The sequence below is a fragment of the Nannobrachium achirus genome (assembly GCF_963921795.1).
Source record: "Nannobrachium achirus genome assembly, chromosome: 7".
NCBI classification, from domain to species: Eukaryota; Metazoa; Chordata; class Actinopteri; order Myctophiformes; family Myctophidae; genus Nannobrachium; species Nannobrachium achirus.
Genome location: NC_137816.1, coordinates 69,879,648 through 69,907,137, shown reverse-complemented (window position 1 = coordinate 69,907,137; position 27,490 = coordinate 69,879,648). Strand labels below are relative to the sequence as shown.

The window sequence follows — 27,490 nt, the reverse complement described above, 5'->3', positions numbered from 1 at the left end:
TACAAAATGAAACAAGCATGTGTCACCGAAACTAAAGATAACTGCTAAACACAGCTGCTGTACTGTGGGAAGAGTACAGTTTGAGTACAGTGCGAGTACAGTTTGAGTACAGTATAACATACATAATCATCTATAATATGTAGATAATGTTACATAGTCATGTGACTATGACTGCCTGCATAGATACGTTCCAAACCACCCACTCAGGTCTTCTAGTGCAGACCTGCTTGATGTGCCTAAAATGACGTATAAAAAATATGGTGAAGCAGCTTTCTGCTTCTACGGACCGACAGCTTGGAATAAACTCCCACTACACCTAAGACAGGCAGCCTCGGTGGATAGCTTTAAAGCACAGCTCAAGACCTATTTCTTTACTCTTGCTTTTAGCTGAAATTTTAAATCCCTTTGATGCTATTGACGTCCACACTGTTCTGAAATTGTTCTTCAATGTTTTAGGTTTTTATTTTTCTGCTTTATTGCATTCATGTGTATTTTTCTCTGTTAACTCTTATTCTGCTTTGAACGTTCCTGTTCGCCCCAATTTTTCAGGTCGCGGCGCGCCAATACGGCGCTCGTTCGTTTACCTCGTCTGATGACTCTAAGCTGATGAGGGGTCGCGCGGCCGTGTACTGTAAACACATTTTCCGCGGTGATGGTGTAAAAAATCCATTATGCGTTAACATCAACGGAGAACAATTCACTTCCTTGTTGATTTCCTCTGGCCGTGAGGCTCTGTGGCCAGTGACTGGTCTGAATGTAGGGCAACACATAACAGGCAAATTCACATTAAGTCTTGCATGACGCCGCCCTCTGCTGCCTGGCAGACCAAAGTGCACTATTGCACAATCAAAAAAATAATAATAATAAATAAATAAATGTCTGTCTATCTACTATAACGTCGCAAAGGTAAGCCGCTTTTTGATGGCACCAGACCCAATAAATAAATAAATAATCTGGCAGTAGTAGAGTTAAAGGTCCATGAAACACAAAATCACTTTTTCTATAAATATATATTATATCAATGAGTCACTTGTGATAGGGAGCAATGATATGGTTCAATTTGCCCATAGGCTTGGGGATTCAGAGCTTTCTGCTGTCTCTGTAGCTATTTCTGTGTACTTCCAGTTTCTAGGTCCAAAAGAAATCTTTGGCGCCACTCATTAAATATTAGCTATCATTGTTCTAGAGTGCAGTGACGTAGGCATATCTAATTAATATTAACGTTTGTTTAATATAGAGTTGTATCAAGGGGGGGGCGTGGTTTCACTGTATGCTTGTTTCAGCCAGAGAGAAGAGCAGGCTCTGTCAACAGACAGTTACACTGTGTGGTGCCTGTGTTATTTTCTGTGTAGTGTAGCCTGTGTGTGTGTGTGTGTGTGTCGTGACAGTGCACGCACACTAGAGATGCGCGGATAGCGGTTTTAGCCGCGGTGGACCGCGGTGCAGTCGGATTTGGATCAATCAAATATAATTATTAATTAATTTCGGATATCCGCGGATGAAATAATGCAGGAAATAAATAATGGCCTAATCTATCAATAAAAAGCGAAATCTAGGTATGCTTGTGTCTGTGTTAGTGTGTGTTATTTTGTATAATTTGTAAAGTAACAATCATTTTTCATGAGGCAATGTGCAGTCCACGATAAAACTAAACAGCTGTGTCCACTTAAACGGCATCACGGCATGATCGCGTCGCACTCATTACCTCTCGCTGCGCTAAAAAGTGAATCTCTCTCAGCTGAGTCAGCTCCATAGTCCATATTGTAAAGTACTGTACAGTAGGTAAGTTAAACTTCCCACTAAGTTGTGTTTGTTAATGTTCCTCTCTCTCCCTCGCTCTCTCTCTCTCTCTCGTGTGTCTGACTCTGTCTGCCTGCATGTCTGTCTGCATCGACGCGCAGCACCGACTCCAAAAAAAAAAGAAAAAGAAAGAAAAAAAGACGAACGGAGACATTCCGTAGGCTAGATCAATGCATTTCTGTGATCGCACAACTAAGAAAACTAACAGGGAATAGCCTACCAGAAAATAATATTAGCCTAATAATAAGGGTAATAATAATAATAATACTTTTGAAGTTGCGGATGAGGATGGTGCGGATTTATAAATTGGTTGATATAATTAATGCGGTTGGATAATGGGCGGATAATGAATTTGCGCGGATGGATTCGGATGACTTCAGAAGCCTATCCGCGCATCACTAATGCACACACACAATGTCCATAGACTCCATACACGAAAAATAGCAGATCTACAAGCTCACAACGCGTCGCTTTCGCGACGCGTTGTGAGCTTGTATATTGGCTATGTATGTAGCCTAGCTAATAGCCGTAGAGCCGAAACCAACGTGTTTACATGAGAAGCTGCTACTGCTACGGCTGTTAGCTAGGCTACATAGCTACATAGCTGATATACAAGCTCACAACGCGTCGCGAAAGCGACGCATTGTGAGCTTGTAGATCTGCTAGTTTTCGTGCGTGGACGTCGTGTGTGTGCGCGCACTGTCATGACACACCCACACACACACACACACACACACACGCACACACACACACACACACACACTACACAGCAAATAGCTATAACGCTAGCCTAGCGTCCATTCTTCACTGATTCCGTGGTCCAGAGCTGGAGAAAGTTTGTCCATGGATAAAAGCTCAGACAGCTTGTTTGTAAAATACCTGCACATTTTAATTGGTTACAGAACATGGAGTTGCCGAATCTTTATACTTTTTACACCTCCAATGGCTGGTTTTAAAAAATGTTTCCGAAATGGAAAAGCAACAAGTGCCCAGTGCTGAGCGCACCACTCTGTCTCTCTCTGATAGAAGACACATCACTCCGCCCCCTCCCCCCCACAACGGCAGATAACCACGCCTACATTTTAGAAATCTTTTCATGTTCTCAAGTCTGATAAAACAAATAAAGAGGCGGGGTTTCTGACCCCTTTAAGCACTTGTGCTTCATCTTCTGCTCTGTAAATCACTTTGAGCTGCATTTCATGTCATGAAAGGTGCTATACAAATTAAGTTTTGTTATTATTATTATTATTATTATTATTATATAGCGTAGGTGTTGACCAGGTTATATTATATTAAATATTACAGTATAATAATGCATACGTACAGAGTCATCTACCAGGTTATATTACAGTAGATATTACAGTATAATAGTGTAAACGTACAGAGTCATCTACCAGGTTATATTACAGTAGATATTACAGTATGATAGTGCATACGTACAGAGTCATCGATAGCGTAGGTGTTGACCAGGTGAGCCAGCAGGTTGCAGATCCACAGAGACAGAACGTCACCCAGAAGACGAGGAATCAACCCTCTGGAAGAGAACAACATAACAAGACATTAAAGGTGATACACCATGAAATTTCACTTTTCCTATTTTAAAACCTTTTTTTGGGGTCCCACTAGCACCTTCTATCCTCACAAAGTCCCATTTCAGACCGTTGTGTCTTTCTCTGGTTTTGAGAAGGCGGAGGTTAAAAGTATCCCACGGGTTCTCAAAAAAGGCTGTCCAGATTTGCTGCCGATTGTGACGTCATCTGCCGATTGTGACGTCATCAGAAAAAAAAAAAGAAAAAAAATGAGAGAGGCTCTCTATTCAGGAGTGGTAATTTAGCCTCAAACCTTTTGAAAAACTTTTTGGGACATAAACAATATGACAAATACTTTTTAAATGCATGGTGTATCACCTTTAATATTAACACTTACAAAATACAACCCAATGGAAGAGAAAATGATGACAAGACATTAAAGGACAACTTTAGTTTTTTACAACAAGGGTTCATATTTTAGATTGTAATTTACGAATATGTGTTAAAATTATTTCATTTATCTCTTTCTATTGTTTTAGAGATTCTTATTTCAGTGTTTGGGAGCATGCGCACAAGTGGCTAAATATGTCATCTACAAGTGGCTAAATATGTCATTTTACACAGAATAAGCCCATTCCCAAGATACAATGCAACATTTCATGGTTGGATGTGACTTATGGGGGCTAGAAGTGTTACTGTAAATAGCAATAAAGAAACTGCTGGGTTATTGTGTCTAAAAAGACATATTTAGCCACTTGTACGCATGCCCCCATGTGTACGCATGCCCCACATTTTAGCACGGTAAACACGATAAAACAATAGAACAAAGCAAATGAAAACATAACTTTTTCTTTTCTCTAATTACAATCTAAAATATGAACCCTTGTTGTAAAAAAACAAAGTTGTGCTTTAATCACTTAAATCTACACCAACACTTAAATACAACCCAATGGAAGAGAACACGATGACAAGATATTAACACTTTGAAAGAAAGTATCGTTATCAAAATATAATGATCGTATGTACATCTATCATTGTACAAGCATCAGTGGTGGAACTTACGCGAAGAAGCCCAGGACCCCCTCTTCTCTGTAGACTGTTAGGATGGAATCAAACGCTCCGCTGAAACGCACAAAACAAGCTGTTATTTCCATTTATTATGGACCCACGGGGGTCCCCAAATCATTTTGGGGACCCCAATATGATTAACTTAACCCATTTAGGCCTAACCTATAGAATAGGGCTAAATCAGAAATTAGCCTACAAAACAAATATGTTGCTACATACTGTACATGTACTGTAAGCCCCTCCCAAACAGCAAAATGTGTTCCCGGCCTGAATGGGTTAATGTGCAACACTTTTTTCTCACTCTATAGAGGGTATCTGCACATTTCTAAAGTGACAATTTAAGGACTTTTTAACGCCTCTAAAATGACAAATTAAACATTGGCCAAACTGTCAAATATATAGAGGCAGAAATTGTGAAAATAGCACATCTACATGCTCACAACGCCTCGCGGCTATTTTCACAATAGAACCATGTCATACAAAATGTAATGCCTCAAACCCTTAGTGCTTGTCAGGGTGGGGGGGGGGGGGGGGGGGGGGGGGGGGGGGGGTCCCCAGTTAAATTATTTTGGGGGTCGCGGCCTGAAAAGGTTGAGAACCCCTGTCCTAAATGACCAAACACTGTTTTCTGCAAGTGTTAAAGAGGTGAAAATATAATGACAAAAATAAGACATTTACTGTATGTTCATCTCATGCTGCTGTGTTTATGCATATGAAGGGAATTGATTCAGAGACAAAATGAGCTTAAAGTGATCCCTGACTAATACGACAAATATGCCTTAATACATTATAATTGTCCTCTATAACTACAATGTAAAATTAAAAAACACCTTAATTATTGTATTTCTTCTAGAAATAGCTAATCTTTCACTCAACAGGGTAAAGTGCCCGTCGCAAGTTGATGATGTCATAAATGTCATGTGTGATCTAATTTATGGCATGCATGTGCAAATAAAAACAAACTTAATACTTCATATGGTTAATATGAGCATCAACTCAATATTTAAAATGTGTTTTTTGCACATGCATTCCATAAAATCCATAGGGATAGATCACACATGACATTTATGACATCATCAACTTGCGACATGCATTTCCCCTATTGAGTGAAAGATTAGCTATTTCTTGAAGAAATAAAATATTGAAGGTGTTTTTAATTTTACATTGTAGTTATAGAGGACAATTATAATGTATTAAGGCATATTTGTCGTATTAGTCAGGGATCACTTTAAAAACATGACCAACAATAAAAAACTCCCATACCCAGGGTTCCCACACATTTTACCAATTCATTTCCAAAACTTTTCCAGAATATTTAACCCAATTTCCAGGACTATAGAACAATAATTCAGCTCAATAACAGGTCGCTTACTCCTATGTGCAATTCCAAAAGACAGGTAGTATATGGCAGTGGTTCTCAACCTTTTCAGGCCGTGACCCCCGAAATAATCATGTTTTAACTGTGGACCCCGGCACCCTGACGAGCACTAAGAGTAGAGGAATTTTGTATAACACGGTTTTATTGTGAAAATAGCAGATCAACAAGCTCACAACGCCTCGCGCCGCGAGGCGTTGTGAGCTTGTTGATCTGCTATTTTCACAATTTCTGCCATTTCAGAGGTATTAACAAAATCAATAACCAAAGACAATGCACAGGACCTTCCAGGACCCTTGATCAGTTCCAAAACTTTTCCAGTACTGGAAAAAATATTTTTCTAATTTCAAAATATTTCCAGGAATTTCATGACTGTGGGAAAACTGTGTGAATCTCTGTGTCTGTCAGTCCGGACAACAGAAAGAATCTGCTAGTCAACAAAAATAATCTTTATCTGTCAGTGTGAAGGAAAATAATCTTTATCTGTCAGTGTGAAGGAAAATAATCTTTATCTGTCAGTATGAAGGAAAATAATCTTTATCTGTCAGTGTGAAGGAAAATAATCTTTATCTGTCAGTGTGAAGGAAAATAATCTTTATCTGTCAGTATGAAGGAAAATAATCTTTATCTGTCAGTGTGAAGGAAAATAATCTTTATCTGTCAGTATGAAGGAAAATAATCTTTATCTGTCAGTGTGAAGGAAAATAATCTTTATCTGTCAGTGTGAAGGAAAATAATCTTTATCTGTCAGTATGAAGGAAAATAATCTTTATCTGTCAGTGTGAAGGAAAATAATCTTTATCTGTCAGTGTGAAGGAAAATAATCTTTATCTGTCAGTATGAAGGAAAATAATCTTTATCTGTCAGTGTGAAGGAAAATAATCTTTATCTGTCAGTGTGAAGGAAAATAATCTTTATCTGTCAGTATGAAGGAAAATAATCTTTATCTGTCAGTGTGAAGGAAAATAATCTTTATCTGTCAGTATGAAGGAAAATAATCTTTATCTGTCAGTGTGAAGGAAAATAATCTTTATCTGTCAGTGTGAAGGAAAATAATCTTTATCTGTCAGTATGAAGGAAAATAATCTTTATCTGTCAGTATGAAGGAAAATAATCTTTATCTGTCAGTGTGAAGGAAAATAATCTTTATCTGTCAGTATGAAGGAAAATAATCTTTATCTGTCAGTGTGAAGGAAAATAATCTTTATCTGTCAGTATGAAGGAAAATAATCTTTATCTGTCAGTATGAAGGAAAATAATCTTTATCTGTCAGTGTGAAGGAAAATAATCTTTATCTGTCAGTATGAAGGAAAATAATCTTTATCTGTCAGTGTGAAGGAAAATAATCTTTATCTGTCAGTATGAAGGAAAATAATCTTTATCTGTCAGTGTGAAGGAAAATAATCTTTATCTGTCAGTATGAAGGAAAATAATCTTTATCTGTCAGTATGAAGGAAAATAATCTTTATCTGTCAGTATGAAGGAAAATAATCTTTATCTGTCAGTGTGAAGGAAAATAATCTTTATCTGTCAGTATGAAGGAAAATAATCTTTATCTGTCAGTGTGAAGGAAAATAATCTTTATCTGTCAGTATGAAGGAAAAGAAAAGAATCACCTGTATTTGGTTTCTCTTCCTATAAACTGGACCATACACCTCAATGTGATCACTGTAGATAAGAAGATACAGTTAAATATATTAGTATAGAAACATCATGATAAACACCTCAATGTGATCACTGTAGATAAGAAGATACAGTTAAATATATTAGTATAGAAACATCATGATAAACACCTCAATGTGATCACTGTAGAGAAGATACAGTTAAATATATTAGTATAGAAACATCATGATAAACACCTCAATGTGATCACTGTAGATAAGAAGATACAGTTAAATATATTAGTATAGAAACATCATGATAAACACCTCAATGTGATCACTGTAGAGAAGATACAGTTAAATATATTAGTATAGAAACATCATGATAAACACCTCAATGTGATCACTGTAGAGAAGATACAGTTAAATATATTAGTATAGAAACATCATGATAAACACCTCAATGTGATCACTGTAGATAGAATAGAATACAGTTAAATATATTGATGTAAATTTATTAATGTCATGGGGTAAAGGTTTCATCCAGCTCACACTGCATGCAGAGGACAGTAGAACACATTTAAATACATGTAAATATAGCAGATAAGGACTCTCATAAATGACTCATCATTGAAAGACATCCATTCATCCAACACACACACACACACACACACACACACACACACACACACACACACACAGACACACACACACACACACACACACACAGCTATACAGTACAGATCTGACAAAAGCCGAGACAGTCCAGTCATATTGATACAGTAAAGCCCTTTGCACACAGGACAGTTGCGTTTTTTTTTCTTTGTTTTTTTTTCGTTTGCTGCATGAATAAAACGCATTGAATTTGGTGTGCAATGCTGTGCAGAATCGGCGCTGCGGATCCCAAAAGGAGTCATAAAAGGAGTGATGAGTTTTTTACCGCATGCGACAAGACGCATGAATCGAACTGGTTTCGATTGAGAAAAAAGCGCACGGCCGCAGCCACTCGTCGCACGGCTAATTCGGATCCGGTGTGCATGAGGTTGTTTTCTTTAAAAAAAAAAGGAAATTGTCCGTTTTATCCGTGCGGATAAACGCGCCTGTGTGCAAAGGGCTTTACATGGAAGGGGTGTGTATAATAATAATAATAATAATAATCATAATCCTACCATGGAAGGGATGTGTGACGATGGTGGCACAGGATCGAGCGATCATCTCTTTGGTCGTCTGATTTCAAGAGAAAAACAGAAGAAATGGAGTGAATGGATTAAACAGAATAAATGGACTGAATGGATTAAACAGGCAACGAACAGAGTTTCTACCTGCAGGTCTGACCTGAACCAAAACACAGAGCGTAACATTTATTCCACAATTAAAACATTAGCGCTAATTTAAAACGTTAATGTTCATTTTAAAACCACAAAAAAACACATTCCAAGAGCCTGGAATCATGGCTCCAGCAGTACGTTATGGCTCCAATTATTCTTGTTTGTTTGACCCCTTTAAATGTGTTACTGTGTATGTCAATGATTGATTAAAGCCTTAATGTTTATATCATTATGTAAATGATTGATTAAAGTCTTATTGTTTATTACATTATGTAAATGAGTGTTTACCTCGTTGACAACGTGCAGCAGGGATCCCTCCTCTGGTTTCTGATCTCCTGTTACCTGAAATTAAACATTAATTAATAAATTAAACATTAATTAATAAATCCATTTCAGCTTCAGGTTCTAGAAATGTTGATTCACTTGATATCGTATGTAAAGCACATTGAGTAGCCGTACAACACGGGTACTTGGGAAGTAGAAAGCTGTTACTAGGGACATGAGCCACTATAGTAGGGTTAGTCTGGGATCACTTCACTTTTCGGGGTTGTAACTTGTAACCGGTCTGGAGCGGAAACCACAACACGTCATGTTGTAGTACTCAAAGGACTACAATTACCCGTATTTTCCGGACTATAAGGCGCACCAGACTATAAGGCGCACTGTCAATGAATGGTCTATTTTCTAACTGTTTTCATATATAAGGCGCACCGGACTTTAAGGCGCACACAATAGACGCTACCGTTGCGTTATGCATCCAACAGATGGAGATGTGCTAAAGGGAATGTCAATGTCAATGAATGATCCATATATAAGGCGCACTGGACTATAAGGCGCACTGTAGTTTTTTAAGAAAATTAAAGGCTTTTAAGTGCGCCTTATAGTCCGGAAAATACGGTATTCAGTTTTAACCCAAAATAATTCCCCTGCGCTCAAGAACATACTTTTAGGGCCTACCTAATAAACTCCTTGATGCGGAGTAGTTTTGCTTTTGAAAAATGTGTTTGGTAAATGCATCTTTTAGTCCAACTGTTAGCGACTGGCAAGACTACACTAGGCTACTGGAGCATTTTAATAAGGATTGGGGAAACAAACGGAGGGAACCAAATCAAAACGACGCCGCTTCTTCTAGTGGTTTCCGCGCTTTAGGCAGAAACCAAACGGCCTGTTGTGAACGAACACCAGGCTTTCCCCCAGAAAGCCTGGTAGGCGAGGTTACTAGGGATATGAGCCACTATAGTAGGGTAGGCACAGGAGCCAACATCACCACAGGGGAGGGTGTGTGTGTGTGTGTGTGTGTGTGTGTGTGTGTGTGTGTGTATATGTGTATATATATATATATATGGTTGTGCTAAAAAATATTCAACCCCCCTCCCTCTGCAAATCTGCCTCAAATCTGCCTGAGCATGTAGATCTGCTATTTTCACAATGTTCGCCTCTTGCTTACTTCATATTTGACAGTTTGGCCAGTCCTGTCGAATATTTAACTATTCGAATACTTTGAGGTCGAATAATTAGAATACTAAAAATCATTATTGGTGAATGCCCTAGCATAAAGTCATAATGTGTCCTCCTCATTGACATCATGTCATAGTGTTGGTGGTCTGTGTGCAACTGCATTCAAACACGAACAAGATGCTTTCACTTACTTTGATGTCTACCTCTTGGCATTTCTGGAACAGAACACACAACATTAATTACATCACAACATGGAAGAGAACATTAACCCATTCGGAACGGGTATACATTATAGTTTATTATTATTTTATGCTTTAACTATTGAAAAACAGCAGATATACAAGCTCACAGCGCGGCACCGAGTGCCGTGCTGTGAGCTTGCAGATCTGCTATTTTTGAAAAATCTTGAAAATTAGAATTTTGACCATCGGCCATAGGAGATGTCGGTATCCAAAAGGTGGCAAAGGTTACCATGAATTTTTGAAAAGCTCTATATCTGTAGATTATATTTTGGTATGATAACTAGAGATAGACCGATTATCGAAACTGGCGATTATCGAATTCGATATTCATACAATTTATTAATATAGAAAAATATCGATATTGAAAAAAGTTGAAAAAAAAGAAAGATATTTTATTTATATTATTAAAATAGCTAAAAACTATTCAAGATTCCAATTAAAAATAGCAGACCTACAAGCTCAAAATGTGTCGCACTGTGACGCGTTTTGAGCTTGTAGATTGGCTATTTTTGCTATGTTTAACTGTATATGCAATGTGGCCCTTTGGGGTGAGGGTGAAAATATAGTGGCCTCTCCATCATCAAAGTTGCCCACCGCTGTTCAAGGGTTAGGATGGGAACAATATATACATTAATTAACCACCTACAGTAACCACCGTTTAAAATTGGGGGATTTATTTTATTTTGTTTACTTGAAATGCATATCGGTTCTTAATATCGGTTATCGGCCTCTTTGATCACAACAAATCGATTTAAATCGAACATGAAAATCCCATATGGGTCGACCCCTATGATGACCCTTTCTGAGACACATATTCAAAGATTTAGACACAGCTAAATCTTTGAATATGTGTATTTTCAAAGTGAACGTTTTGTATCTCAAATTTTGCTTCTGGGTGGTCGATAAAAAAAAAAAATAGCAGATCTACAAGCTCGCAGCGCGGCACTCGGTGCCGCGCTGCGAGCTTGTATATCTGCTATTTTTCAAAAGTTAAAGCATAAAATAATGATACACAATAATGTGTACCCGTTCTGAATGGGGTAAGTAAACTGAAGCCTGGCCATCTTGGCTCAAAAGACTCAAAGTGTGTTGAACTTCCAGAGTCCCATTGGTCAAGCTTTGCAGGGCGCGCTGTGATTGGCTAGTGGGACGTTTGCTGAAATTAACCCATTCAAATAGCACCGCTCACTTTACACTAGGTGTGATTCTTTTATCAATGAGTCAAATCAACCACTTTGGTTATTTTATACTTAAAGGAGTAGTTCGCCACTTTTCAACCTGTCTTCATATAATAGGTCCTCACTAATGTTCATGATAAAATATCACCATTTTTTTCTACTCAGTCCAAGTCTCCTAGGAGAGCTGTGGGAAGTTCAGAATCCATAGTCTTGTGACATCATTTTCAAAAAAAAAAATGTAATCAATATTTTTTTTTTTAAATATTTAGATTTTTAATATCGCGAGAACAATGGCTTCCACTTTAAAATTGCAACTTTTCAGGAATAGAAAGCCTGCAGTTTCTATAAGCTGGATTGGTAATCGATGATGTCACAAGACGATGGGTTTCTGACCTGCCCACAGCCCTACTCTGAGGGGGAAAATAAGCTATTTTTGAGTGAGGACCAATTATATGAACATAGGTTGAAAAGTGGTGGAGTGCCCCTTTAACAAGAAAATAGTGTCAATATTTTCCCTTTTTGTTTGTGTGCGACATTAGTTCTACTAACTGTTGCACTCCTAATATGGACATACATCCTGGCTGGTCAGAGACTGAATATAAACAGTCTTTCTGTACACCCCCCCCCCCCCCCCCAGTAGACAGATATCATTCCAGTCTCATGCAAACCAAGCTCAGAGTGTCCATATAACTTTACATACTGATTACTGACACATTCATACTGATACTGTATGTACAGTATGACACACTGTGTTACTGTATGTACAGTATGACACACTGTGTTACTGTATGTACTGTATGACACACTGTGTTACTGTATGTACAGTATGACACACTGTGTTACTGTATGTACAGTATGACACACTGTGTTACTGTATGTACAGTATGACACACTGCGTTACTGTACTGAGGACAGCTGGACCTGCCGCTTAAACTTTAGAAAAGGGGTCTCCAGCAGGGGGTCCGGGACCCCTAGGGGGTCCTCAGAGTTACTACTTTTTTACATTAACCACCTGAACCCTAGCGTCCATATTCTGAGAACTGTAGCCAAAAATAACAGATCTAAAAATTGCAAAGAGGTTTGGTGTAGGGGAGAAAAAGAGCAGACTAAGTACAGAGTGAAAGGTCAAGTTTATTAAGTATTGACGGTTCAAGTGGTTAAATATAATATATAATATATAATATAATAATATAATAATATAATAATATATAATATAATATATAATATATAATATAATAATATAATAATATAATAATATATAATATAATATATAATATAAAGTGGTTAAATATCTGAAAACATGAATTGACATGAATCCGGGGAACAACTCCAGCCGTCAATATGGTGATGGATGTATATGAGTTCAGGGCGTACCTGTAGAACTCTGTTATGTAGTGACAGTTGTATATGAGTTCAGGGCATATAGAACTAGGTGTATATGAGTTCAGGGCATATAGAACTAGGTGTATATGAGTTCAGGGCATATAGAACTAGGTGTATATGAGTTCAGGGCATATAGAACTAGGTGTATATGAGTTCAGGGCATATAGAACTAGGTGTATATGAGTTCAGGGCATATAGAACTAGGTGTATATGAGTTCAGGGCATATAGAACTAGGTGTATATGAGTTCAGGGCATATAGAACTAGGTGTATATGAGTTCAGGGCATATAGAACTAGGTGTATATGAGTTCAGGGCGTATAGAACTAGGTGTATATGAGTTCAGGGCGTATAGAACTAGGTGTATATGAGTTCAGGGCGTATAGAACTAGGTGTATATGAGTTCAGGGCGTATAGAACTAGGTGTATATGAGTTCAGGGCATATAGAACTAGGTGTATATGAGTTCAGGGCATATAGAACTAGGTGTATATGAGTTCAGGGCATATAGAACTAGGTGTATATGAGTTCAGGGCGTATAGAACTAGGTGTATATGAGTTCAGGGCGTATAGAACTAGGTGTATATGAGTTCAGGGCATATAGAACTAGGTGTATATGAGTTCAGGGCATATAGAACTAGGTGTATATGAGTTCAGGGCATAAAGAACTAGGTGTATATGAGTTCAGGGCGTATAGAACTAGGTGTATATGAGTTCAGGGCATATAGAACTAGGTGTATATGAGTTCAGGGCATATAGAACTAGGTGTATATGAGTTCAGGGCGTATAGAACTAGGTGTATATGAGTTCAGGGCGTATAGAACTAGGTGTATATGAGTTCAGGGCATATAGAACTAGGTGTATATGAGTTCAGGGCGTATAGAACTAGGTGTATATGAGTTCAGGGCATATAGAACTAGGTGTATATGAGTTCAGGGCGTATAGAACTAGGTGTATATGAGTTCAGGGCATATAGAACTAGGTGTATATGAGTTCAGGGCATATAGAACTAGGTGTATATGAGTTCAGGGCATATAGAACTAGGTGTATATGAGTTCAGGGCATATAGAACTAGGTGTATATGAGTTCAGGGCATATAGAACTAGGTGTATATGAGTTCAGGGCGTATAGAACTAGGTGTATATGAGTTCAGGGCGTATAGAACTAGGTGTATATGAGTTCAGGGCATATATAGAACTAGGTGTATATGAGTTCAGGGCGTATAGAACTAGGTGTATATGAGTTCAGGGCGTATAGAACTAGGTGTATATGAGTTCAGGGCATATAGAACTAGGTGTATATGAGTTCAGGGCATATAGAACTAGGTGTATATGAGTTCAGGGCATATAGAACTAGGTGTATATGAGTTCAGGGCATATAGAACTAGGTGTATATGAGTTCAGGGCATATAGAACTAGGTGTATATGAGTTCAGGGCATATAGAACTAGGTGTATATGAGTTCAGGGCATATAGAACTAGGTGTATATGAGTTCAGGGCATATAGAACTAGGTGTATATGAGTTCAGGGCATATAGAACTAGGTGTATATGAGTTCAGGGCATATAGAACTAGGTGTATATGAGTTCAGGGCATATAGAACTAGGTGTATATGAGTTCAGGGCATATAGAACTAGGTGTATATGAGTTCAGGGCATATAGAACTATGTGTATACGAGTTCAGGGCATATAGAACTAGGTGTATACGAGTTCAGGGCATATAGAACTAGGTGTATACGAGTTCAGGGCATATAGAACTAGGTGTATATGAGTTCAGGGCATATAGAACTAGGTGTATATGAGTTCAGGGCATATAGAACTAGGTGTATATGAGTTCAGGGCATATAGAACTAGGTGTATATGAGTTCAGGGCGTACCTGTAGAACCCGGCTGTGGACGATGGTTCCGATGGTTCCTGCACACAGTCTGGGAGCCAAGCCGTTGAACAACCCTGCCTTACCGTCTACCTTGGCGATGTGTTTGGCTGCAGACACACAATAACACACACACACACACACACACACACACACACACACACACACACACACACACACACACACACACACACACACACACACACACACACACACACACACACACACACACACACACACACACACACACACACACACACACACACACACACTAATATTATTACCGTCTACCTTGGCGATGTGTTTGGCTGCAGACACACACACATATATATATATATATATATATATAAGTATTATATCAATACCCCATAAACACAACTCATACAGTAGTATTATATCACTAGGCATACACACACCTATACACATACCGTAGTATTATATACACACCTATACACATACCATAGTATTACACACACCTATACACATACCGTAGTATTAGAGCAATACCCCATGAGAATAAGGAAGGGACGGTATGAAAATGTCATGATTATTGTTACCAAAGAAATCGCAATTTACAATAATATTGTCCGGATAATGAAAATATCCCCGACATCCATTATCCTTGGGCGGAATGTTTGCCAAAAAATAACAGATCTACAAGCTTGCAACGTGCTGTGAGCTTGTAGATCGGCTATTTTTTTTATTTTCTAGAGTGAAAAAAAGACTGTATCAAGTATGTATATCATAAGTACGTTTTACCAATTATAGAGGGTTTAAGTGGTACCGGAAATGCAGCTCTGCAAATAAAATCGAACCTCTGTTCGAAGTGGAGCTGTGTGTGTGTGTGTGTGTGTGTGTGTGTGTGTGTGTGTGTGTGTGTGTGTGTGTGTGTGTGTGTTGCAGTTGAAAACAGCGCCCCTCCCTTAACATGTGTGGTCATAAAAGGTACTACACATTCTTGAGGCTACATACAGACCCACCCACACACAAACATACCTACACACACGGCCACGTATAGGGTAGCTTGTGTTCCACACAGCTCCAAAAAGGTGAATTGATCCCAGTGCATGACGGAGGACGATATCACCATGAATTAAATCTCCACGATACACGATAAATGATAATATGGCTTATCATCGGATCCCTACATGAGACTACTAGACATAAACACACAAGACACAGAGTCAGAGCTGGTCTAGACAGTATGATATCAATATCCTATGAGACTACTAGACATAAACACACAAGACACAGAGTCAGAGCTGGTCTAGACAGTATCATATCAATATCCTATGAGACTACTAGACATAAACACACAAGACACAGAGTCAGAGCTGGTCTAGACAGTATGATATCAATATCCTATGAGACTACTAGACATAAACACACAAGACACAGAGTCAGAGCTGGTCTAGACAGTATGATATCAATATCCTATGAGACTACTAGACATAAACACACAAGACACAGAGTCAGAGCTGGTCTAGACAGTATGATATCAATATCCTATGAGATTACTAGACATAAACACACAAGACACAGAGTCAGAGCTGGTCTAGACAGTATGATATCAATATCCTATGAGACTACTAGACATAAACACACAAGACACAGAGTCAGAGCTGGTCTAGACAGTATGATATCAATATCCTATGAGACTACTAGACATAAACACACAAGACACAGAGTCAGAGCTGGTCTAGACAGTATGATATCAATATCCTATGAGACTACTAGACATAAAGACACTACACATTAATATTACTATCACCAGCCTCCACCGGCTGTCAGTCAGTATGTCAGTCACACGTCACACTTTTGCCTTCTCATATCTCCGCCACCGTTGCCCCGATCCATGCCAAACTTTGCACACACACTCCTTGGCTGCCAAACCACTACCTCCACCCCTCATTTCTTACATGCCCCTCTTCTAGCGCCACCATGTGGCCCATTCTTGCAAAATACATTTTTGGACACTGCTCCTACACATTTTGCCCTAAAATCATGGTATGTCTAGAGTCATGTCATCAACATGGATCTGTCACATTTAGCGCCACCACCAGGCCGATTTTTACATGCGACCTGACGGTCGCTTATCTCCCGATTTAGGGAGTCTTACTGGTAGTATTATCACCAGTTAGACACCCTAAGGGCGAGAAGAGACCTGGCCCTAAAGGGCCAGTGCAGGAGTCTGTATTGTTACTGCCTGCAGTCATAAAACTGTGACACGGAGCTCAGTGGGTTGGATCAGGACATGCAGTGTTTGTTTATTTCTGGCCCACAGCAGCAGAAGTTCAAGGCCTCTCCATACTTCGACCGAAACGTTCGGTGAGTTGTGTTTTTCCGACGTGCAAATTTCCGAACTCTCGTTCGGTCCAATGCTTTTCAGAAGTCCTGAGGGATATCATTTTATGGTAGAAAAGGACCTTTTGACCGAAAACGGCGGTTTCGGTCGAAGTATGGAGAGGCCTTCAAGATCACCGTCTAATCACAACTGTTTGACATAATCACAATGATCTTGCGGCATACTGTGGCTCAGGGGTAGAGAAACCGTTATTAGAGCACGAAGGGTTCCCAGTTCTAATCCGGGCTCCCCCTGAGTTAATGTCGAAGGGTCCTTGGGCAAGACTCTGAACCCCACATTGCTCCCGGTGAGCAGGTTGGTGCCTTGCATGGTTTCCTCCGCCACCGGTGTATGAATGTGTGCGTGAATGGGTGAATGTAATGCACAATCTATATAAAGCGCTTTGGATAAAAGCGCTATATAAATGCACCATTTACCATTTACCATTTATGTTGAAACATGTTCATATATTTTCAAATATTTTCAAAAATAGTGGAAATAGCAGATCTACAATCTCTACAATCTCACAATAGGGATAGGACGATAAGTGATATTATCGTTTATCGTGATAAAAAAACACTCACGATAATCTTATCGTGGAGATTTAATTGATCGTGAAATCGTCCTCCGTCATGCACTGGGATCAATTCACCTTTTATTTGCAGAGCTGCATATTCAGTACCATTTAAACCCTCTATTGGTAAAATGTAATTATTGCGACCGTCAGGTCGCAGTTACTATCAAAACCTCCACAAACTGTGAGTCCGTCCGTCCGTCAGTCAGTCCGTCCGTCAGTCTGTCTGTCACACGTCACATGTCACACTTTTGCCCTGCTCATATCTCCGCAACCGTTGCCCCGATCCATGCCAGATTTTGCACACACACTCCTTGCCTGCCAAACTACAACCTCCAAGGACCCCCGGAGCTCCAGGGACCCCCAGGTCCCTGGGGGACCCCCAGATGTAAAAAATGACCAAATGTCAGGGTTTCCTGCAGGAAAAAGTCTTGACCAGGGGGGGATCTCATGGCGCACGCGCAAAGCGCGTGCGCCGAAGATTTTTGATAATTAATTAATTAATTCGAGTAATTAATTCACTTAATTTTTAATATGAATTCTTATTTTTGCCCTATAAAAAACACATGAATGTGCCCATGATGACGGAAAACACAACTACATGCTATCATCCACATTTATTCAACATTGAATAACTTATATTGCCGGTTCGCCACCAAAGGGTTAAAAAAATAGTGTGCACGCTGGTGTACGAATTCGTGCACAGATGATGCACTATGCATGTACACGCTTTTCACAGCTTTCAAACAAAAAAATTCGCTTGGAAATCCGTTCAGGCATTCAGGAGATACCAGCCCTTATGTTTTCTTCAAATGTAAACAAACATGGCTGCCATGTTTGAAAGATAGGGTTGGTATGGGGGTTAAACATGCAATTTCGCGATCGCGATCATGCCTAGTACATTGTTGGAGGTCCAAAAAGTTTTTTTGAAAAAAAAAAAAAAAAAATTGAAAAAAAAAAAAAAAAAAAAATTTTTTTTTTTTTTTTTTTATACCCTTGGGGGGGCGGGGGGGTTTTCTGGCCAGGCGGGGCGCCTGGCCTGTAAAGTGCTGCAGGAAACCCTGAATGTGCAAAAATGATCAAATGACCACCCCACTCATGTCGTCAACATGGATCTGTCCCATATAGCGCCACCTTCAGGCCGATTTTTTAAAACACATTTTTGGACACTGCTCCTACAATTTTTGCCCTAAAATCACGCAAATCGCTACACAGTATGTCTACACTCATCTCATCAACATGGATCTGTCCCATATAGCGCCACCTTCAGGCCGATTTTTTCAAACACATTTTTGGACACTGCTCCTACAGATTTTGCCCTAAAATCACCCACATCTGTACACACTATGTCTACACTCAGCGCCACCTTCAGGCCGATTTTTTTCAACCACATTTTTGGACACTACTCCTACACATTTTGCCCTAAAATCACGCTGCGACCTGACGGTCGCTTATCTCCCGATTAGGGAGTCTTACTGGTAATATACATACTTGATACAGTCTTTCTCTCATTCTCTATCAAATGTTTTAGCCAAAAAATAGCCGATCTACAAGCTCACAACGCGTTGCAACGCAGCGCGTTGTGAGCTTGTAGATCTGCTATTTTTTGGCAAACGTTCCGCCCCAGGATAATGGATTTTCATTATCGCGATAATATAGTAAATCATGATTTCTTTTGTCACAATCGGCCATTTCCACTATCAATGTTCTTTTTTAAGTATAAAGTTGTCAAATATGTCAGTCATTTCTTTGTAATATTTAGGTTGTGTGTCATATCTGCCATGAGCAACTTCAAAGCCTACAAGCCAAGCAGAAATGTACCGGTAATTGTCAACGACAAAAACACACAATCAAATAATCGCTAATCGCAATTATTGAGAGTGACAATCGTCATGTACAATCAATGTCATAATCGTGACACCCTTAGAAAGCGGAGAATCCACTAATCATCTGCGGTTTACGACAGCTGTTCCACCGGACGCTACGTTCTATCAATGCATTAAGTGTCTCCACTCCAGTCACTCACTGCATGCCTGGTTGCTTTCTATGCATGGGAACAGGTCATTTATTTTTATGTTTTTTCTTATCATTTTTATCCCACGATTTTGTAACCCATTTAACCCAGTGCCAATTGCCTATGTAATCCTGGGCTCTGCTCTCCCTCTGCCGCGCCTGGGGAGACAACGGACTGACCTCATGCTTCCTTCTATGCATGAGGAGTCCAAGTTGTTTCTTTTCACCTGACAGTGGGGATTTCCCCGGTTTGGACGTTCCAACCAGTTCCTTTCCCCTCCATCAGGCGCCCCAGCTGGCCAGGGGGAGGCAGTATAGAGACCAGGATTACTGCATGTTTTTGTGAGGGTATCAACCCTAGGAGACACGGGGAGAACATGCAAACTCCACACAGAAAGGCCCTATCGCCGACCCCACCTAGGGTGTGGGCGCTGATGACGCGGAGGGAGAAACACGCCCCCAGCGCCCACAGCGTCCCCCGGCGGGAATCGAACCCAGGACCTTCTAGCTGTGAGGCGAAGCGCTAACCACTGCGCCACCGTACATAGAACGAAGCAAATGAAAACATTTTAACACTCATCTTTTCTTTTCTCTAATTACAATCTAAAATATGAACCCTTGTTGGAAAAAAACAAAGTTGTCCTTTAACTAGTTCAACTCACCGTAGGCGAACAGTCCAGGCAGCTGGTACACCTGCCTGCCAAACAGGTTCCTGCCAAGAGAGGGCGGTAGAGGCTCATGTCCCACCTGGAGGAAAAAAAACAACATAAATAACCTTAAAATCACAACATATACACCCTTTAATATGTTAAAACACAACAGACGGTGGTGTCTGATGAAATGAATATCAAATATCTAAACAATGAATCAAGTAGGGCTGTCACGATATGACATTTTACATGACGATTAATTGTCGCTCAAATAATTGGCGATTAACGATTTAATTGTGTTTTTGTCGTTGATAATTACATTTCTGTTTGGCTTTTAGGCTTTGAAGTTGTACATGGTAGATATGACACATAATCTAAATATACAAAGAAATTACTGACATATTTAACAACTTACTACTTAAAAAATAACTTTGATACTGGAAATAGCCGATCTACAAGCTCACAACGCGTCGCGATGCGACGCGTTGTGAGCTTGTAGATCTGCTATTTCCACTATTTCGGTCATTTTTCAACATTCACGATTATGACGATTATGACAAAATAATTGCGATAATGTCAAATAATCACGATTAGACGATTATGTAATAATTGTGACAGCCCTAGAATCAAGCAAATTAAAATCTGTCCAGGGTGTTCCCAAAAGCTTGATCAGACGATAAAATGATCAAAAGATGTTTTTGAAAGTGGAATATCCCTTTAACTTTGACAGCACATTTTTATTTATTTTTTAAATCCACTCGTCTGAGACAGTTTGCCCTCCTGGCCCCCAAGCTGTAGAATAAACTCCCTGTCTGAGACAGTTTGCCCTCCTGGCCCCCAAGCTGTGGAATAAACTCCCTGTCTGAGACAGTTTGCCCTCCTGGCCCCCAAGCTGTAGAATAAACTCCCTGTCTGAGACAGTTTGCCCTCCTGGCCCCCAAGCTGTGGAATAAACTCCCTGTCTGAGACAGTTTGCCCTCCTGGCCCCCAAGCTGTGGAATAAACTCCCTGTCTGAGACAGTTTGCCCTCCTGGCCCCCAAGCTGTAGAATAAACTCCCTGTCTGAGACAGTTTGCCCTCCTGGCCCCCAAGCTGTGGAATAAACTCCCTGTCTGAGACAGTTTGCCCTCCTGGCCCCCAAGTTGTGGAATAAACTCCCTGTCTGAGACAGTTTGCCCTCCTGGCCCCCAAGCTGTGGAATAAACTCCCTGTCTGAGACAGTTTGCCCTCCTGGCCCCCAAGTTGTAGAATAAACTCCCTGTCTGAGACAGTTTGCCCTCCTGGCCCCCAAGCTGTGGAATAAACTCCCTGTCTGAGACAGTTTGCCCTCCTGGCCCCCAAGTTGTAGAATAAACTCCCTGTCTGAGACAGTTTGCCCTCCTGGCCCCCAAGTTGTAGAATAAACTCCCTGTCTGAGACAGTTTGCCCTCCTGGCCCCCAAGCTGTAGAATAAACTCCCTGTCTGAGACAGTTTGCCCTCCTGGCCCCCAAGCTGTGGAATAAACTCCCTGTCTGAGACAGTTTGCCCTCCTGGCCCCCAAGCTGTGGAATAAACTCCCTGTCTGAGACAGTTTGCCCTCCTGGCCCCCAAGCTGTGGAATAAACTCCCTGTCGCACTTAGAACAACGGACTCACTCACTAGCGTCTACCGTGGACTGAAGACTCACCTTTTCAGACTCCACCTGAACCCATAGCACTACTGAAACACTCAATGACCATAAATGCAGCTAGTTAGCATTTGTTTTTTGTTTTTTTATAACCTTTTTTTTTCTTTACTCATTATATAGTTTTTTTTAGATTGTTACTCATTTGCATTTGTTATATTCCTGTTGATGTACTGACACATTAACTTGTTTATTATAGTGATGTTTTATCTGCTTATTGTAAATCGCTTTGGATTAAAAGCATCTGCTAATTACCTAAACTGTAAACTGTTTATGTACTTCTAGTCTTAGTCCTTTGAATTAAAGTCACATTTTATTCAACTTAAATGTTTTTTTTTTAGCTGTAGTTTAGTTTTAGTCCACTAAATATCAAAGGATTTTATTCGATTAAATCTATTTCTTTGAGGTTTACAGTTTGTTGGCAGGCTTTGATGGCGCCATAATGTCTGATTTATTATACGTTTATTATACAATCAATCAATCAATGGGACAACCAGATCTTATTTTATTGTTGTTTGGGACACGATCAACACAATCCTGAGTTATTTTGTGTGTTCATGAACACGTTCATATTTTGGGCGAACGTGAACTGAACGTATTTTGTCTTCGCTTGATGAACGATATTGTCGAACGCGTTCATTCTGACGCCCGTGAACGGCGTTAGTCGGCGTTCGTCGGCCGTTCATGCGCCGGTCCGCGCCTCCGCGGTCGTCTGTCCTCTCGTCTCTCTTTTCATTCACATGCTCCAATAGCACGCACTGCACGCAGCTCCTCGTGAACGTTGATATGCGGTGCTTCATCACATGAAGCACTGTGAATCTCCTCCTCGTTACGTCTCGCAGTCGCAACTCGCAAGTAAAGCCTGACTATACTTTGTCGTATGTGTATTGCACGGCGAAAATAGCTGATCTCACGTTGTCTTGTGGATGCGACGCGTTGTGAGCTTGTAGATCAGCTATTTTAACAAACGCGGTGTGCGCGAGGTTTAGAAACTTCTGCCTTCAGCCCTTCACAATAAGCGTGCAGGAAGACTGGTCACTGGGCACCTAAATATTGTGGGCACCTCAATTATTGCTGTGTGTGGTTCTATATGGGCTGTGTCAATAATTCTGACAAATAATAGCTTGCAGCAACGTCTAAAATTTTTTTTTAATAGCCAAAAGTATAAAAATATTATGGTTAAAAAAATAACTAAAAAGAACTAAGTTAGTTCATTTTGGGGAACCATATAATGTAATACAAACCCTAGTTGTAGATGAGTTCACATGTTCAAAATGTAGATGCATACGTCCCAGAGGTGCAAATTGTCCCAGAGGTGAAGTGGGCCTTTAAATAAATGATCTCAACTCTATTAATCAGCAGAGAGATTTGATATGGGGCCAAAGATCACACCCGTAATAAAACATGATAAGATATAAACTTTATTGATCACCGTCAGGTGTTGTAGCAACAACAGCAGTAAGAACTAGAGATACTGTTCCTATGAAACAGTGTGGGCTCACTGACTATACTGTGTCCCAATTTGGCTGGGAGCCAGTCATTGGATTTTTATTCATTTTCATTTTTTGAATCATAGCCACAAAATGATATATTGGTTGTGGAGATTGACCCAACAGTTTTGAAGATATGGCTTATAGAATGATGCCATGCTGAAATACTACTTTTGAGATATTCAAGTTCTAAATAAATGTCTAACCTGCAAATGACCTGACGATCTCTCACATTAATTAAAAAAAGTCTTATTTACATGCAGAGTTAAGCTCTGGCGTTTAAGTGAAATGTAGCCTGAAATTTATGAAATGCTTTAGTGGCTTTATCACATTTTAGTGAGAAAAAAAAAAGGGTATTTTCAGTCCCTGTCTAAAGCTGTACTTTCCGAGATGACTGGCTCTCAGTGAGATTGGGACACATGCTACAGCGTGCTAACTGTCATGTGAAGCTCAACCAATACCCCAGCTAACACCACTCCCAGATTCTTTTGAGGAGAACATGATAGACTACCATTGTGACTATCTTCCGCAGCGTGCCAACTGTGTTAAGCTCAACCAATACCCCAGCTAACACCACTCCCAGATTTTACACACCTCAATTGCACCTCATTGGCTAAGGGCCCTGCCTTTGTACTGTCTGCGAGACTGCAACCAAACTCACTATAAATAACGACGATAACAGGGTTCTCGCTTTCAGCGAGCCCACAACTAGAACTGTATTCTATCCAGGTGCCAACGAGAGAGCGCGCCATGAGGTGCGCCCACCGCAGACCAGAATGTTGCCAAAATGGCTTGCAATATACTGTTCTGCTGGCATTTACTCTTGTGACACTGAGCTTAACATAATTTAAAGTGATCCCAGACTAATACGACAAATATGCTTTAATACATTATAATTGTCCTCTATAACTACAATGTAAAATTAAAAACACCTTCAATATTTAATTTCTTCTAGAAATAGCTAATCTTTCACTCAATAGGGGAAATGCCCGTCGCAAGTTGATGTCATAAATGTAATGTGTGATCTATCCCTATGGAATTAATGGCATGCATGTGCAAATAAAAACAAACGTAATACTTCCTATGGTTAATATTAGCATCAAATCAATATTTCAAATGTGTTTGTGTTTAGTTTTTTTGCACATGCATGCCATAAAAATGACACGTGATATTTATGACATCAACTTGCGACAGGCATTTCCCCTATAATTGAGTGAAAGATTATCTATTTCTAGAAGAAATAAAATAATGAAGGTGTTTTTAATTTTACATTATAGTTATAGAGGACAATTATAATGTATTAAGGCATATTTGTCGTATTAGCCAGGGATCACTTTAACTAAGTGTAAAAATGTCCAATATGTGTTGTTTTTTTCTAGTCCTTATTACTGTGAGAGAGTGCAATCGTTCAATGCTCCCAGCAACAAAGGTGAACAGGGTTGGCAACAATGTATCAACATCACTGTCACTCATCTGAATGAGTGACACCTGCTTGTGATGACGTTTCAATGATCGATTATAATTGATTGACTCTATTGATCACAACAAGTGATCAGAAATGGTGTGTGTGTGTGTGTGTGTGTGTGTGTGTGTGTGTGTGTGTGTGTGTGTGTGTGTGTGTTTGAAAGAGACACACACACACACACACACACACACACACACACACACACACACACACACACACAATAACATACACAAGCTAACACACACACACACACACACACACACACACACACACACACACAATAACATACACAAGCTAACACACACACACACACACACACACACACACACACACACACACACACACACACACACACACACACACACACACACACACACACACACACACACACACACACACACACACACACACACACACACACACACACACACACAGCTAGCCTCAATTAGCATCGTTAGCTGAACGCTAGGCTAACAGCTCCTATCATCCACACAGACAGACAGCGGGCAGTGCTAGCATGCTGTAGCCCGGCCAGGGAGCCTCTCTCCCCGGCCCGGCTCAGGGGGTCCGCGGGGGGTCCTTACCTGCACCAGCACCTTGATGTACATGAGCGGGTGGGACAACACGGTGAGGCCGGAGCCCAGCAGCACCTGACCGCACGTGTCGGCCATCACTGTTCTCTAACTGACAGTTACTGACCTTACAACTGACTGACTGTTAGCTGGAGGTGGGACGTTACAGGACGACTCGAGTCTCTTGAACGGCTCTTTGACATGAACGATGGGATCCATCCTGCTACACCATCACATGTGGAACGCCCTTCCACAAGCCCTAAAGGAGAGCAAATCCCTAGCCTCCTTCAAAATCGGTATGAAAAGTCACCTTCAGACAGCTGCTACTCGTGACTTGTAAATGGTGTCAGGCATATTCGCCTAGAACATATTCGCCTACACGCATTTGGTCCTTTCGCCTGGCATTTTCGCCGTGGAGGAGAGTCTTTTCACCTACCTGTCTGAGCCATTTCGCCTACCCTCAATTCTGCTGTCAGACTGTCCATGTTTTCATATCTCTTTGTCATTTAAATATTATAAGTACTATGTTCTATCCGTCTGTCTTTCAATGTTATATGAGATACTTAAAGTGTGGTTCCTGTGGAAATAAGCATCGGCTTTCTAGGATCTCCTTTTAGTTGACCTTGTACCAGTGATTTGTACTGTCATGAAACTGAAACTTTTTTCTATTGCAAACTTCTAATAAATTAATCAAATCAAAACCACTATACTTTTATCTGTGGCAAATATTTTTTTATCTACCATCCACTTTGAATGGAAAAATATCTGGAGAAAGAATTTTTTTTTCATCTGTTAAATGGCCCAGTGGGAATGGGCCTTTACTTATGTAAAAGTATCAACACTGCAACGTGGAAATACTCTGCCGAAGTTAGGAATTTTGGAATTAAAATGTACTTGAAATACCAATTATAGGCCTAGTAGAAAATACTCATTATGCAGAATGTCCCATTTCACAGGTTTTCCAATGAGTAAAATGTCAAAAAAACATTTGAAAATAGCAGATCTACAAGCTCACAATGCGACGCATTGTGAGCTTGTAGATCGGCCATTTTCAAATGGCAGGAATGTATCCTATGGCCAAAATGTATAGGGTTGAGGTGATTTGCAATCATAATCAAAATCTACATAGTAACTAGTAGCCTAAGTAGCCTAGTAACTAAAATGAGCCAGTCTTTTGTACGGCTCTTTGAAAGGAACGGATCTCAGAGATCCGGCTCACTTCATAGAGCCATAAATCCCATCTCTAGAACACCAACATGTAGTGTTGTGTGAGGGGAGGCGGTGTGGAGCAGCAGCGACACCTGCTGCTGCGGAGGGGAACAACACACTGTCTGTCTGTCTGTTTGTGATTGATTGAAGAGTTTATTAGAAGCTTGCAATAGGAAACAGTACAGTTTCATGACGGTACAGTTCATCACACTGAGTTGTTCTCTCTAACTGACTGTTCCTGACCTTACACTGTTAGCTTGGTGAGGACAGCAGCAATAACTGACCAGCAATGAGACTACCGGTGGTTGGTCTCTTCAGAATAAGAGTAGCGCTAGAGCAGTGTTGTTTTTGACAGCAAATTTTGATTTAGTTTTAGTCATAGTCTTTTGAATAAAATGTCATTTAGTTTTAGTCATAATTTAGTCACCTGAAAAGTTTTATAGTAAGGGGAACATAAGAAAATCTGCAAAGTAAATCGTTACCAAGAAATGTCTTCACCAATGTGTTTCTAAAGGTGTGTAATAATATGTACTAAAAGGTTGAAATTCAACTCCCGGGGGAAACCTCATAAAAAATGATTTGTGTTTGTGTCATTAACATAAAAAAAAATAATAATAAATAAACCTGCTTTAAGTTTACAGTTTACAGTTTAGGCATTTTAAGACGCTTTTAATCCAA

The 27,490-nt window shown here is 40.0% G+C and overlaps 1 protein-coding gene across 2 annotated transcripts in view; it reads right to left on the bottom strand.

The window, feature by feature from the left end:
• The window catches only part of LOC308288240 (mitochondrial carrier homolog 2-like), a 36,114-nt gene extending 10,379 nt beyond the window's left edge, over positions 1 to 25,735 (bottom strand). For both annotated transcript variants that reach the window (XM_080729623.1, XM_080729622.1), the window contains exons 1-9: positions 25,616 to 25,735; positions 20,425 to 20,509; positions 14,835 to 14,941; positions 10,351 to 10,374; positions 8,990 to 9,043; positions 8,543 to 8,600; positions 7,389 to 7,440; positions 4,392 to 4,451; positions 3,241 to 3,334 (exon numbers count right to left, since the gene is read on the bottom strand). In XM_080729623.1, coding sequence (XP_080585749.1) covers positions 3,241 to 3,334; positions 4,392 to 4,451; positions 7,389 to 7,440; positions 8,543 to 8,600; positions 8,990 to 9,043; positions 10,351 to 10,374; positions 14,835 to 14,941; positions 20,425 to 20,509; positions 25,616 to 25,702 — 621 coding nt within the window. In that variant the 5' untranslated portion in view covers positions 25,703 to 25,735. The remainder of the gene's footprint in view (positions 1 to 3,240; positions 3,335 to 4,391; positions 4,452 to 7,388; positions 7,441 to 8,542; positions 8,601 to 8,989; positions 9,044 to 10,350; positions 10,375 to 14,834; positions 14,942 to 20,424; positions 20,510 to 25,615) is intronic.
• Between the last annotated feature and the right edge of the window lie 1,755 nt (positions 25,736 to 27,490).